This window comes from Clarias gariepinus, chromosome 21, assembly GCF_024256425.1.
Source record: "Clarias gariepinus isolate MV-2021 ecotype Netherlands chromosome 21, CGAR_prim_01v2, whole genome shotgun sequence".
NCBI lineage: Eukaryota > Metazoa > Chordata > Actinopteri > Siluriformes > Clariidae > Clarias > Clarias gariepinus.
Genome location: NC_071120.1, coordinates 13,172,013 through 13,187,329, shown reverse-complemented (window position 1 = coordinate 13,187,329; position 15,317 = coordinate 13,172,013). Strand labels below are relative to the sequence as shown.

The window sequence follows — 15,317 nt, the reverse complement described above, 5'->3', positions numbered from 1 at the left end:
ACTTCTAAGAATGTGTTAGCTTTCATCCCACAGGGGGAATCTTTCTCATTTTTTAAAATATGATCTTTCTACATCCTTTTCATGGCTGTGTAATGGAATCCCTGCTTATAATGTGCTTTATTCATTGTATGTATTGTATTTGTTAGATGTTATTTTAAAACCTCATTATAAAACTTATTTCCTGCTAATCTTACTTTATAAGCAGCAGTCGACCAGAGAAAATGCTTTATCTACACTCAACAAAAATATAAACGCAACACCTTTGTTTCTGCTCCGATTTTTCATGAGACGGACTTAAAGATCTAAAATTCATTCCAGATACACAATATTACCATTTCTCTTAAACATTGTTCACAAATCATGTGTGATAGTGAGCACTTCTGCTTTGCTGAGATAATCCATCCCACCTCACAGGTGTGCCACATCAAGATGCTGACCTGACATCATGAGTAGTGCACAGGTGTACCTTATACTGCCCACAATAAAAGGCCACCCTGAAATGTAGCAGCTGTATGCATGTACCGTACTATCTATGCATACTTTTTGCATATACAACATTGTACTTTAGATTACCTTACAGTTTGTTCTTTTAATAGACACATTAACACATTAGCCACATTAACATTGCAGCCATTCTAACTGATGTTTATACCTTTGCAGAAGTGATGAGGGAGTGAATACCAAAACTCATACAGCCCAGGAACTCATTCCGTCTACGAGAATAAATACACATACAAACAGAACCTGTAAATTTAAAACAGCTACAATATAAACAGTTTATCAAATAAAAATTATATGTTTTGTGGGTTTAATAAAAATTGAAAATGGAAATTTAGCAAAAAATGGTTTAAGTTATAAATGCAGAAAAAAGAGTCACCTAGAAGTCCGACTTCGATTCCAAGCAGTCACCAATAGTCTTTTTGGTTGCTTGTCCTCACCCACATCTCTGCACACACACACACACACATAAAAAAACTAAAAAAATATGGGAAAAGTTCTTCTACGTCCTAATAGGTAAAGCTTTTTCATTATTTGAGTTTGGTCACCAGACATGAGTATAAAGATATGCATTCAAGGGTAAAAAAACAGCTTAAAGTGTGCTTAAAGTCTGCATTAGGGCAGCATAACATGTAATAGAAATATTTTTTTTTTGTAACATGCAAATAGTTTCTGTAACAAATCATTTTTTATGTGTTCTGTCAGCATTAAATACACCGAATTCCGAACAGCATAGGTTCAACTGCTATTTTTTATATATTTTATTTTAGCATTTGGTGCATGAAATGTATCAATATAATCTAGTCTATTATACTATTTTTTGTCACATCATATGTGCAGTTAAGTAGTATTGTGAATACTGTACTTACATCACAAATGTTTCATTAAAGACAGGATTCTTGCAGTTGATGACAGTCCTGGTCTTCTGTTTTCTGTGGTCAACATCTGGAACTATAGTTATCTGAAACAGAATATGACTCACGTTTGAATATATCCTTTGTACTGAGGGATTTCTCTATAGCATGAACACATTTGTTTCATGGATTTAGGTGATGTCACCCAACTTGCACTATATTACGCGCTGTATTCAAGAGGACAGATGACCCAGATGTCTGCTCTAAAGCAGCCTGAAAGTGGGTTTTATTTTAAAAGCGAACCTCTTTAGAGGATATCATAACGACGATGGATGAAAACACAAATCTTACTTTCTCCTTATATCCAAAAAATCAAACTGCAATTAAAGATTAAACATGCATGTTAAATGCTGTATTAAATCCTTAAAAACAAATGTATAAAAATAAGCATCGTGACTTTACTGACTACACAATATACGTTATAAATTGACCTACCGTTATGTACGAGTCGCATGACCTGGACTCCCGTCCCAGCAGACCCTTGGCTTCTAAAACTGTTAGTTGACACCAGAATCAGTAAGTAACAACCTTTCATTTAATTTCTATGAACAATGATACAAATTATCCAAACAATGGCTTTAAGCAAAGTTAAGTAATCATTAACATGTCAACAACAAAGCTTTTTAAAGTTCAAAACAAACAATGCATTTTTCAAATACATGAGGGGTAATTGTACGTACTCTGAATATGAAGCAGACCGTTGTCTGGTGTTACTATCAGTTTCATCTGGCCTGTGGGCAAAAATGCATTTATCTTTAAACACTTATTTTAAAATGATAGTGATGTCAAAAACTTCACTTTCAGTTTTAACAGTACCTTTATTTTTATTTTACTCGCTTTCATTTTGCTTACTTTTTGCTTGCTAACAATGTCAGCTATTCATTAAGAGAACCAATGGCATTAAAAATGAAACTTACCAGTAGTTTGTAAAATAAATGAGAAGTTCTGCCATTTTTTAGACCAAATGAGTGGCTTGCTCTCCATGTGTTGACAATCCATACCAAAAGTACTTAAATACCAACACTAAAGTTTACACATAGCTCCAGACTTTACCTTAAAACCATTCAAGCACATTCAGCCAGAGTTGAGCCACAACAGAAAGCAGGCATATTTTTAACCGCCTTTCCATTTTTGAATAGCTGATAAGCCAGCTGGAGCTCTGATTGGTCAGAGCTGCTTTAAAAGGAGAGCAGGGGTGTGTCAGCAGATGTTGTTGTTCCTGTTGACATCTGAACTGACCAGTCATAATGTTATCTGAGATCAGATTTGCCATCTATCTTATCATGCTTAAAAAAATACTCTATGTGATTAAAGCAGGAAAAAAAAAATCTACTGTCTGCCTCTGTTCAAATCACAACCGTCAGATCCCACAACAACATGGTCAGATGGCGCTAAGCTATTGTGAAGATCACATTTAAAATCCTTGAGACCCAGTAAAATAACTCATTTTCTGCAATGTGTGTTCATTAACAATCTTAATGTTTAACTCCTTTAAAAGTCATTGTTCTATATCATCTTATGACCTGGAGCGAGGTCTCTGTTTAGTCTGTTAATGGACTTTGCTCCCATTGAGTCACTCATTAGCCCAACAGGAAGTAAACCACTCGAAACCCCCATGATGCCTCATTAATTCCTACATCAGGTCAGTCATGACCATCAGCTATGCCCAAGTTCACAAATGTGACTCATGTATGGAAACACTATTGTGAATACATGCTTACAGAAAAAGTATAAATTTACTTGCCTTTGCCTCTAAACCCAGATGGGTGAATTTTTCTCCTTTTTCTAGGGGCAGGTTTTGTGGTGGTAGAGGTTGTCACGGAGGTTTTAACCACTGCTGCTATTTTGACCTGTGCTCCTGGACTCCTGTGGCATGCCATCCTCTTCCACTTACTGTTTTCTTGCCAAACACTGATATAACCATAAAATTAACACAGTAAAAGAAAATGCATTACCATGTATAAAGATTAAATGTGTAATTTGTAATGTTTTTTTTTCCGATAAAAATAGATTTTCTATTTTTAGCTATTTTCTGTGTTTTTTTAACACTATACAACTCAAGTTTAATTTAATTGAATAATATGGCCATGGATTTGTGGACAACTGACTAATACCCATATATGCATGTTGACTATCCCATGCCAGATTTAGTCCCCACATTATGGCTATGGGAATTAGTGAGGTCAAGCACTGACATCAGATTTTCAGTTAATTTCAGAAATGGTCAATGTTAGAATTCTGTGCAGACCGCTCAAATTCTTTAACTCCAACCTTGGCAAACCATGTCTATTTGTTTATAAACATCTATTTTAACCCGCTATTATGCAAAGACTTCCAAGAAAACTGAATGCCTTAGTCTTAGTATTTTTTCAATGTGGCAATAGTTCAGGGAAAAATACATAGGGATGTGCATGTCAAGTGTCCACATACATTTGGCTATTGCATACACAATCAACTTGTGAATTGTTTTAATTGAGCACTGTCCAATCAAACATAATATAATGACATGAAATTTCCAGACAAATAAGGCGTGAAGTGAGGACACTTCGTTGAGCGAGCTTGTCTACTTATGTCATAAGTATAGGTGTGTGTATAAGGAAGGTCAAATGCCAACTTAGAATAAGGATATATACATACTTGACTCGGTCATAGTAAATAATTTGTAACAGCCAAGACAAAGTCGTGCTTTAAAGTAATACTTCTTCAAAGATTCATTGTTTTTGCTGTAAACATTATAAATGTGTAAATTAAAATAGTATATTTAAAGTCTGATCTACTAATAATATATAATTATAATAATAGTGTTTGAAAATCATTAAAAGCACATATACTATTGGTTGCGTTTTAAAGTATTAAAGTTTTGGTATGAAGGAAAATCATTGAGGTGTTTACTCTGAGTATTGAGAAGGACCAAGCACCCTCTTGTTTCGTATGTCTCTTGCTACAGTTTTCCTCTCCATGTTCTCTGAATCTCTAGGGTTCTGGAGCCAGCATGGCTCTTTAGCATAGCTCCTCCTAGGATAAAAAGAAAAAATCTGTCATTTTACATAATGAAACAGTTCATTTCTGTTTAAAGTGTCTTCTCCAAATTTTAAGTTAATTTGTGTCTTTATGTCTTTATTACAGAAAATTAATTTTAACACTTTACCTCCACATTGATAGAGAGAGAGAGAGAGAGAGAGAGAGAGAGAGAGAGAGAGAGAGAGATTTAGCATAAACAAATTTTCTTATATAAAATCTATGTACAATGGCAGTGTAAGGCCAGCTTTTGCGACGATTAATAATGAAAATTTAAAACTACTTCTAAAATCTTCATACAAACAATACAATCACAATTTAAAAATTTAAAGTTGTGGTTCACGAAGGGGAAGACTTTCAGTTTTCCATATCCATATCAAAGTAAAGATTATGGAACACCGAAAAGAAGTCAAAAATATATAAATATAATCATGAGTTATTAATTCAGAAAACAGTCTTTTTAAAAGCAGTCTAATTTCTAAGAAGATGGATTATATGTCCATATTTAAGGTTTAATATATAAATACCTTTTTTTGTATGAAAATATGTATCCTAACTACAACAACTGCCTTTGCAAAATCATTATACTGTAATGTGAGTTGTCTTAAAAATGTAAAGCAGGTCTATTATTGCTTTTGGTAATAGATGGGACAGATACAGATCATGCTGATAAATTCTTGAAGTAGACCTTCAATGAATGATAAAAGCAATAAAAGGATAAGTTGTTAAATATATTACCACAGCAGGAGTTTAATTGAAAGTGAACTCTGAGCAAATTGGAACTACACAGAAAAGTATCTATGTAAAATCAGTGAATGTTTGCTTTGTTGTTATTTACTTTAAACCTGTACAAAGTGCAAGTGTAATTGAATTTTACAACAAAAAAAAAATTACAGAACAACACATTATGTTGTCCTTATTATAGTAATAGTTTCGATGCACTATTTGGTGCACTAATTAAACAGATCTAATGTAGGCAAATCAAGGCTCTTGACAGCTCAGTGTGAGATCTTTTTGAATGATCAAAGTGTTTGTCACACATGACTGGAGCCATTGACTGAGTATGTTCAGTATAAAGTATGTCACATGCTAGAACATCTAGGAAACTTGACTTGTTATCATCTTGAAAAGCATTTCATGACAGGGTAACAAAGCTTCAGTTTTCAAATTGGACAAAAATGTTTTATGTGAGATAATTATCAAAACTAAAACAAAATCAATAGTTATACCTTAATATATTTACAGCTATATAAAACAAACAGTTTTATAAAGTTTTACAATTCTAACAAACAGGCGTTTATTATTGCAAAGAAATGTTCAACATGTTCATCACATTCATCACAAAAATGATCTGATCAGCAAAGACTCTTGAGCTCTGTAGCAGCACATGAGGTGTCATTTTACCTACAGTAGGTCTGTTCCATTGTCAGGTAAAATGCTACAGCCACTTTCTACATGGCTGCTGTAATTTGAAAGCAACTGTAGAGCTCATTAGGTAGTGAATTAGGTATGCTTAAGTAAGTCAAAAAGCACATATAAGCATGTAAACATGTTCATATAATGATATCTATCATCTGTCAGCTGTGCTATCAGTCAGCATGCTCTTGGTATAAAATTGTGAGGACTAGGACATCTGGTGTTCAAAGAGTGCAGCTACATACAAAGCATAATTAACAGAATCAGTTTTCCAATTAAAGGGTTGCTAAAATGCGTAAAAGAAAAGTATGCTTATTGTGTTTTAGGGTTTATCAGGTTTAATTAATCAATATTACAAATTCCGAACTTACCACACAGCAATACAATGCTAGCATTAATATCAAGGTTGCGTCTTGTAATTTTCTTATTTCCACAAGGAAAATCCACCAAAAAAAGTCTATGAGTATGTTCCCAATTTATGATTCACAAAGCATCAGAAGTAAACATAGTAGTACTGTGCATGCAAGGATTCTCTCTAGATTACTTTATTATATCTGCATTGGCATGCATAATAATAATAGTGATAGTGGTAATGTCACTGTAGTAGACCATGATGGTGAAAACAAGGTTTTGTTTTTGTTTTTAGAAGAACAGTAAAAAAATTTTTGTTTTACCTTGTGTTTAAGTTATGACTTTAACTGCCATAACTGCAATAACTATGTGTAAGTAATGCATTACTTATGATATTGCATTAACATGGCAGATGATCTTTAACTTCCCAATAGGAATAAAGAAATTATAGTAGAACCAAACAAAATGTGCCTCAGAATTACTAGAAACATTACAAGCATTTCAATTCAAGATATATTTTAATAAAACCATATTTTATGTGTTATGGCTTTTTCTTCAATACTTTTTGCACAATCCCTTGTAAACAGTCAGCATACAAACGCTCTACAAATGGAAATTTTAATGATATTAGGAAAGATAATATGTTTCTGGTCATGTTTGCACCCCATTGTGTTTTTCCTGGATTTGGGTGGCCAAAGAACACTACAAGGGCGAATCATTTACTAAACATACTTATGGATGGTTCCTGCTATTAATGTTTTGTCAAACTATTCTGTACTGACATGCATTATTCGTTTCATTTGCTTTAATTTTAGTGTAACTGGAAAAGAACTTGAATGTAAAATGTTGCATTGTCATTCTATGCCTGTGTCTATAATGGGCCATGTCACCATCAATAATTTCATGATAATAATTACAGTTGTCATTCAAGGACAAGTCATAGATTTCTTAAAATAGCACTTTGATTTGATCAAAAAGTAAAATTGTTATGTATTTAATCCATGTTTATATTTACATATATTTAACACATATGTATTTAATGTGTTATAAATTTACCACATGAAAATGAGAAATTGAGCACATAGGGCAAATGTGAAAAACAAATAAAATATTGTTACTGCTTTTGTTGTACCTGTTGCCTTTGTACATTACATTGCACCAAAAATTATAAAGATATGAGATTAATCAAACAGGCTGTCTTTGTATCAGTTCACACAAATTGTATTGTTTTCCCTTGGATATACAGCAATTTCACCATCATTGAATCCTCATAACTTTTTCAATAATAAAAATGACATATTTCATGCTAAAGCTTTCTAATATCTTTATTTTGCTCAATTATAAGTATATTGCAAGTATATTGAATAAAATAGTATTTGTCACTTCTGTACATTTATTCTTAAGCCATCATTGTGATCGACAGTTTCACACCATCTGTCACTGCTCGAGCGAAAGATATGTTACATGCACACACCCACACACATATATACTTTATGACATTTAACATTTAACATTAAACATATACTTTGGACTGGGGGAAAAGTTAAGTATCTGATGGAAATCCATTAAACAATGGAAAAATAGGCAAACTTCATTCACGCAGAGCTGAGGTGAGAGATAACAGGGGCAATCCGTCCCTCAATCCGTGCAGAGAAAACCACTGGTAGCGTTCGGCTTTTTAATATAATTTAACAACTGTAAATCGAGAAATAAAATGCCATTTACTATGGCAGGTAAAACGTCTAATATTTACTAATGTAACATCCTGTAAAACGTTCTTGATGCTCCTTGAAGTTTATTGCGCGTTTTCATTTCAAAGTGAACTCCGAACTGTCTCAAAAAGAAATATTTATTAACTGAAAACGAGAAGCTTCCATAGGAGGCTATTTGCACCCACCTTTTTGCCCAGTGTGCGGGCTGCCTGCGTGTTCTGCGGTTCTCCATCTCCGCAGTCCCGACAGCACTCACGCGCCTTGTTTTTGTCAGTCGCTGGAAGTTCGCACGAGCCGACGCTCACATTCAAACCTCGGACGTCCTGCATTCTTAGAGCGCGAGCGCGCCATCCACCAATCCGAGCGCTGCATTTTAAAACCGCTGGCTACGTCCGACACGGCGCGCGACCCCACTGCACAGCATGACAGAACAACACTAAGGTCCTCATCAGGCATCAGAGCGAACATGTACTGTAGACTGCCATACTGTCTGTAGTGAGGTACTGTGTGCTTTGGAGTGCAGCACAGTCAGTGTAGCGTCAGTAAAATCGTATATTGCCTGTGGTGGAGCCATAGGGCTTTTTATTCCTGATCTTTCCACTAACAGAACACATTTTTGATCTTTTTTTTAAATAAAAATTAGTAACAAAAAAGGTTAGTAACACTCAGTCATGAACTTAACGATAACAGCAATAAGTGATTTGTGATCTTCCCTTTAGCACACTTGCCTGAAACATGTACTGTAGTAATTTAAATGAATGATTGGTTGGTAATATATTTTTTAAAAATACAGGATATATTATGATTGATATTCAAAGTGTAACTATGTAACTGTTTAATGTAACTGTTTTATACTCAGAGTAGCATGTTTGCATCTTGGTTGCAACAGTAATATATCAAAGACTTGATCAAGTTTATGTAGCCATATTAACATTAGATATGTGTTTCATTGATATATTTAAAGAATCTACATATCATAGGCTACAGCTTGTGTACACCTTGCCAAAGCATTAACTTAAGTAGTGTTGGTCTGAATAGAAGTGGGCCTGTTCACTGACTTGGACCCCCAACTGAATATCTCCTGTCCATCGTTGCCAGGAATCAGTGAAGAATTTAACATTTCCTTTTATTTTTGCAGCTCTCAAACTGTAGGATGCATTGTAAATGTATTGAGGCCAACAAGAAGCCATTTGTTTCTCCCAACTGACTTTGGTGGGGAAAAAAAGTAATTTAATGTTCAAATAAATAATAAGTATTTTTATATTATTAAACCATATACACTCATTCACTGTTTTACTGCAGTATTGATTTTTTTAAATAGTTATGTTTCTTTGAGTCAAAGTAGCCATGGTAATAAAATAAATCAGTAATTAGCCTAATAAAAAGAAACCAAGTCTTGATCAGCCATTAAGGATTTTGCACAGTGGGGGTCAGTGCCAAAAAAGCGGTACAAAAGAATGATCTTGTCCATAAACAAGGACTTAATGACAAAGGGGGTGACCGCCATTATAATGTAAAATACAAGAACTGTAAGCATTAGCATAACATAGACTTGCAGGAGCCTATTTGCAGATGAAAACTTTTAAATTCCATTTCAAAAAGTAACCTTAGGTGATTTGTTTTAGGATAAAAGAGGTTTGACGTTATACTGTACTTTATACCTATCATAACAAAACTAACGTTACAGGAACCAGTGTTTAATTAGTATTTAGAGAAAGCAGAAAAATCAACACATATTTGAGTTTTTTTCAAGTTAAAGCTACATACTGTACTTACGTTACGTGTGGCATTTTGTTTAGACCTTTGTTTTTACTTTTCTTTCTTTCACTGCTTTTATCATTCTTACTACACTTCGTTAATGATAAGCACAGCTAGCATTCAATGTATGCGCATGACTGATACTGGCATACAAAATGTGAGTAAATTGTCCTCAGTGGTTTTTAGAGAGCCTTCCTTTCAAACTTCCAGAATCCTCTACTCTAAAACCCATGGGTTGAAACATATTTTGCTAATCCTGCACAGGACTCTGCCTCATTGTGCAAGTATGTCATTGGATCCAGATGTAGGGGTATTTCTGTGGTTTTAAGTGATTGGAGACATTAAACTAATGCAGGACTCTTGGTTTGGGGTTAAGAAACTACACTGTATGGTATTCTTCTAGTTTGGGCTTACTCACAGTCAGAAGACGCTCAGAGAAGATACTGTGACATACAAATTTTCATAATTATTAAAAATAATTACTTAGCCCTTCTCTAAAGTAATATTATGAATTATTATAATGAAGGTTTTTCTTTACTGGTTGAGGATTTCAAAGCTGATTGTAAGCTATTTGGTCTTATCTGTAACTGTGCTCTGAATTTGCTGGTGAGACTGACTAAATGCTGATTTGGGAGTTCCTGTTCCTCTCATCTGAACAGTCAGCCCTCCCAAGAGCTGTAGCTACACAGTGAACTGCTCTTGAACCTTAAATCTTGCAAAGATATGCTGCCACTCAGGAGTGCCCCCAAAAGGCAGAAATGCAGATGACACAAACCCCAGTAAAATAAGAAACCTTTCATATAAAGCTTATATACTGCCTAATTGTATTTTTGTATACATACTTCATCAAACTAAATAAAAAGATGAACAAAAACAATAAATTAATTAATTAATTTATAAAATTACTGGAATTTGGCTAAGAACTGTTTATCACATAATGACAACCTGGAAGGATTGATAATTTCACAAAAGAAGTGTATTGGCAAAAACTCATGAATGATGAATGATTTTAACATTTAAGCAGTTTGTAAGTTACAAACAAATTCCAGTAAAGCTTTCTTTTAATAGTTTAATAGCTCAGGGGCCATAAGAAAACCAATGCTTAGTGAGACTAGTCAGAAAAAAAGACTCAAATTTGCACCCCCACATTGCATAGTGTAAATTTTCTATGATTCAAATGAGTGACTATTTATTTATTTTATTTTTCACAATGCAGTGTATTAGCTTATGTAAATAATGAAGAAAAAAAAGAGAAATTGGCATGTTGGTGCATTAGTAAGAATGTGCATGAATGATGCCCTAAATGATGAAGATGAGTCTGGATTCACTGCATCCCTGACTAGTTACTAAAGTGACTGAATGACTGAATTAATAAACATTTCAGCTGATGCCTACATGACTATAAGTACAGGATTTACTTGCATTATATAAACAGACACTTGCATAACATAACTTATTTCACAGTTTAATGTAAACACAAAGCACTGGCCAGTTTCTCAGGTTGAGCCAGTGGCAGTAAGATACAGGAGGCCATATCAGGCACAAGACACAAACACATTCACATTATTCTTTTAAATAGAATGACTCATAATATATACACATATCACTCATTTGCTGTCACTTCTTTCACCTTGTTATTAGTTATCTAATTATTGTACATCAATCAGTACACAAAGTAACAGAAGCAAAATTCCCAGAGATGCATCACAAACATACACCAAGCACAATCCTAATGTGCGTATAACATTGAAAAATAGTGTGAAATATTATTGTATTTACTCTCACATTTGGGTAGGGGTTGACAAAATATTTTTCTTTCATTCATTATGATTAATTCCTATTCTTATCCAAGACCCTCTTTAAGAAATTATGTCACTCGTTTCATTAAATTAAAGCAGGGTAGCTTAATTCTCTAATAATTTGGACAACATACTCCTTAAGACATATTGCACAATATGCATTCCAATATATACATACATGTGGATTCTTCACAAAAAATTATGGCTAATAATAAAAGAAGGCTAGAGGAAATCCATTGGCAGGATTTCATTGCATAATACAGTATTGACTATCTCCTACTAGCTTTCATTCATTATTAGCCTCACTGAAAATTTCAGGTGATGTATTACTTTTAATACAGCTAGTTTCAAAAGCTCCTGCACATAGAATTATTACACTTAAGTAGTTGATAATAAAGGAAACATTTAGCACCACCGAATATTTAGTTGTGCCTCAGTTGTAGGCTGAAAGCATGTGTACAGTAACATATACAGTATTTGTAATCTGACAAACAGGGCAAAACGTTTGCAGGCATTTCTTTAGCGATTGCTCAATATGGACCACATTAATATTATCTATTTGTAAACATAGAAACACTGCACAGCACCTTCATTACAAATAACACTGCAGTCGATTTAACAAATGATGTGAGTCTATACTGGGAATTCATCTTGAAAATAGAGAGGCTGCTTTATTCTTTAGGAATCTCTGCTAATATCCCCCTACATTTCCTCTGCATTTAAACACACATTAACATTATGTAGTGTAATAAAATCTTCATAGCAGATAGACAGATATGGATCTATCTGGCTTTTATGTCCACCCATCAAAATCCTCCTCGTCAGAGGAAAAGCAAGAGAGAAAGGGCGAGGAAGAATGGGATCTACTAGTCAAACGAGGGATGAGGGTTCTCTCCATGAGAAGGACTGCCTTTGCTCGGACGACTGGGTGAAAAAGAAGAACATATAGAAGGAAAAGCAGAAACAAATAGTGGGCAAAAACAATGCACTGAAGTAACCCACAAACAAATCTGTTATCTGGTATTTTTACTGACATTTGTAAAAATAAAAAAAAGTACTAAACTATACTCTTTCTTTTCATCAGTGGTATTTCATAGGGCTAATTATACTTTAAATAAGTTTAAGATTTTGATGCATACTAAAAAAATTTGTATGGAATTTTTTTTCTAAGCATATAGCGCCACTTATTGAAAGAAATACTAACCTATATCTTTATTATGGTCATTTAACACAATGAGATTTTGAGTTTTTACATATAACTGGGAAAAGTACAGAAACCTGTCAGATCAAAACATAACACAAAGGGTAGATGTTGGATAGACAGATGATAGACAGGTGTCTCCACAAGAGTGGGTAAATCACCAACATTTTAATGCTTCTTGAAAGTGGTTTAAATTTACATTATTTTTAAGTAAATTCAAACAGGTTTTACTTTCTTTTCCCAGTTTGTGGAAGCATGTCAAAAATCTTTGCCCATAGAAATATCATTCATGGTAGACATGCAGCAGATAATAAAGAGGTATTAAAAACACGTATTCCTTTAACATATTGCCACCATAACTGTTGCCCAGGTTATTGCTGGAAAACAGGGATTAGTTAAGAAGTCAACTGTATTTATAGTTTTAACTTGAAAAATATGACAAACAATAAAGCAAGAAAAAAGTGCTGCGTATTGCTCAAATACAGATGAAAGTTTAGAGTGTTTAGTTTGTTTCCCAAACCACCATCTTTTATTTGACGTCCATAAACTCTAACATTTAATCAAGGCAATGTGGCAATAAGCTTCAAGTTTGGGAAACATATATCTTAACAAATAAATAAATATATCAGACATGCACATATAAAACTTAAAATGAACCAAGATGCTATGTGAGTCAAATTATCCATTCCTTCTTTTAGAGTGCTAGATATAAACCAATTAATAAACAAAACGAACTGGAACTGTATGCCTAATGACTACATTTAGTCTGAAAATGAAGCAGGTTTTTCAGGAAAATGATTGAATGAGTGTGCAGGGTTTAGCGGTGGGGTGAGGTGGTTTGGGGGGGGGGGATGATGCTGCCCGCTGATTGACTTTGAGAGAGAAGGATGGCAGAGAGCAGGAGCAAAGTTCTGCAAGGTTGGAATTACAGCAGACATAGGTCAATGTCATGTAGCTTTCATGTGCTTTTATATTACATGTAAGTATTTAGATATACTCTATGTTTAAATTATGCTATCTGCACCATTTTTAAACAAAATATTTCTGACTTGTGCTGGTAATGCCACTGATAAGAATATGAATCCCACTATACAATGAACACTGTCAGATACTATTATCATTCTTGCCCTCTGATTGTTTTGTGTAGGACAAGGATGAATTTAAATAAACATGAGCACCTAGGTAACTACATCCAAGGAGTGCGTGGTTGTGTGCATGAGGAGATGAAGAGGCATGAAGATGAAGAGGTATTCTTCTGCCTCCAGAATGCTGTGCTAATAGTCTGTAAGAGAATCTGTGGATCTGTTGGGTCTTGTGGGCGATGCTGGTACTCGTCGACTTCAAAGATGACAACAGACAGACAAATGTGGGAAGACAGAAAGGACAGAACAAACTATCAAGAACAACACATAAATGCCAATGTATAAACAGACATACGATGGGTACAACACACTTAGAATATGAAAACAGAATGGTCATGTTGATTCATTAGGGTTTAACAAATTCCCTTGTCTTTTTATAAGTTGTTCTTTACAAAATGCAATGTCACTGTAGGGTGGTAGTGAATATAAATTAAAATGATGAATTACTTCTCACTAGAATATATGAGCAGCATAGTCAATCAAACTAGGCAGAAAGTAGGAAGATGCTGAATCATGTGCAAATTCAATCTTTGCAATAATACACTGACTTTTTTGAGATGCTTATGAACAAATATGGTCTTTATAATTTACTTCACCTCTAGACGGAAATAGTTTGTGAATTCACAAGAAAAAAAACTTTTATCTCTAGAAACCTCTTCTAAAATAACGACTCAGAAGACAAGGTATCTGTTTTGAACGCATTTCAGGATTTTTGTGAATGTTTTGAAACTCCAAATCCAAAAAAATGCAGACACTCCCTTCAGTGTGCCCATCATAGTCAGACTTCTGAAATACAAGCCTAGACCAACATGCTGGAATGCTAGTGGATCTGACATGCCTTTTGAATTTATGGGCACATCTCATATTGGCATTCCTTTCCATAATAAATTTAACAACTAGAGGGTACATGAGGAATAAAAAATATCAAAACCCTTTATTACTACAAAGGTCCAGGACCTTAATGTCCTCATAGGTACTTTTGTCAAATGAACTCTATGAATTTAATCATGAATTTACCTATGAATCTACTAATTTACCAATATATCAACATGCTCAGACAGATGTGGACTTCTATAACATAGTATAGCAAGCTGTAACATGACAAGGAATTAGAAGCGTATGCACTGAAAGCTCTTCAAGTGGTAAATCTGAACCCTAAAAGTACACCTCATCTTCCAGAGAAGAGAAAATATGGACTACAATCATTTGGTTAGATTTTAAAGATGAAAGGATAAGTGGATGAAAGAAGGTGACTGGACATAAAACCATGCACAGGGATAATCATGATTCCATACAAGAACAATATGCATAAGACATACCATTTTGTTACGTACCATCTCCTCATTGGTCACTGATAGAAATTCTGAAAGAATAACCGCAGTCATTGTGGGAGGAGCTTAGTCAGTGAGGCTGGCTAAAATTGAGGGGAACAGCTAAAGGAATAAGTATCAACAGTTTGTCTTTATCATTAACACAACTCTATTTTTATAACATCCCTTGCTGTATTT

The 15,317-nt window shown here is 34.2% G+C and overlaps 2 protein-coding genes across 7 annotated transcripts in view; both read right to left on the bottom strand.

Annotated features, from left to right (window-relative positions):
- The window catches only part of LOC128509360 (regulator of G-protein signaling 3-like), a 30,587-nt gene extending 22,412 nt beyond the window's left edge, over positions 1 to 8,175 (bottom strand). For 2 of the 3 annotated variants that reach the window (XM_053481065.1, XM_053481062.1), the window contains exons 1-8: positions 8,095 to 8,175; positions 4,305 to 4,427; positions 3,157 to 3,323; positions 2,093 to 2,143; positions 1,848 to 1,906; positions 1,368 to 1,459; positions 878 to 946; positions 653 to 713 (exon numbers count right to left, since the gene is read on the bottom strand). In XM_053481065.1, the coding sequence (XP_053337040.1) occupies positions 653 to 713; positions 878 to 946; positions 1,368 to 1,459; positions 1,848 to 1,906; positions 2,093 to 2,143; positions 3,157 to 3,323; positions 4,305 to 4,427; positions 8,095 to 8,141 (669 nt within the window). In that variant the 5' untranslated portion in view covers positions 8,142 to 8,175. Of the gene's footprint in view, positions 1 to 652; positions 714 to 877; positions 947 to 1,367; positions 1,460 to 1,847; positions 1,907 to 2,092; positions 2,144 to 2,329; positions 2,441 to 3,156; positions 3,324 to 4,304; positions 4,428 to 8,094 lie in introns of those variants that run through there. The other variant, XM_053481063.1, reaches the window with a different exon arrangement.
- A 2,587-nt stretch (positions 8,176 to 10,762) lies between these two features.
- Positions 10,763 to 15,317, bottom strand: part of dnm1b (dynamin 1b) — a 31,024-nt gene continuing 26,469 nt past the window's right edge. The window contains exons 22-23 of one of the 4 annotated variants that reach the window (XM_053481241.1): positions 15,129 to 15,172; positions 10,763 to 12,390 (exon numbers count right to left, since the gene is read on the bottom strand). In XM_053481241.1, the coding sequence (XP_053337216.1) occupies positions 15,151 to 15,172 (22 nt within the window). In that variant the 3' untranslated portion in view covers positions 10,763 to 12,390; positions 15,129 to 15,150. Of the gene's footprint in view, positions 12,391 to 13,530; positions 14,006 to 15,128; positions 15,173 to 15,317 lie in introns of those variants that run through there. The other 3 variants (XM_053481242.1, XM_053481240.1, XM_053481239.1) reach the window with 3 other exon arrangements.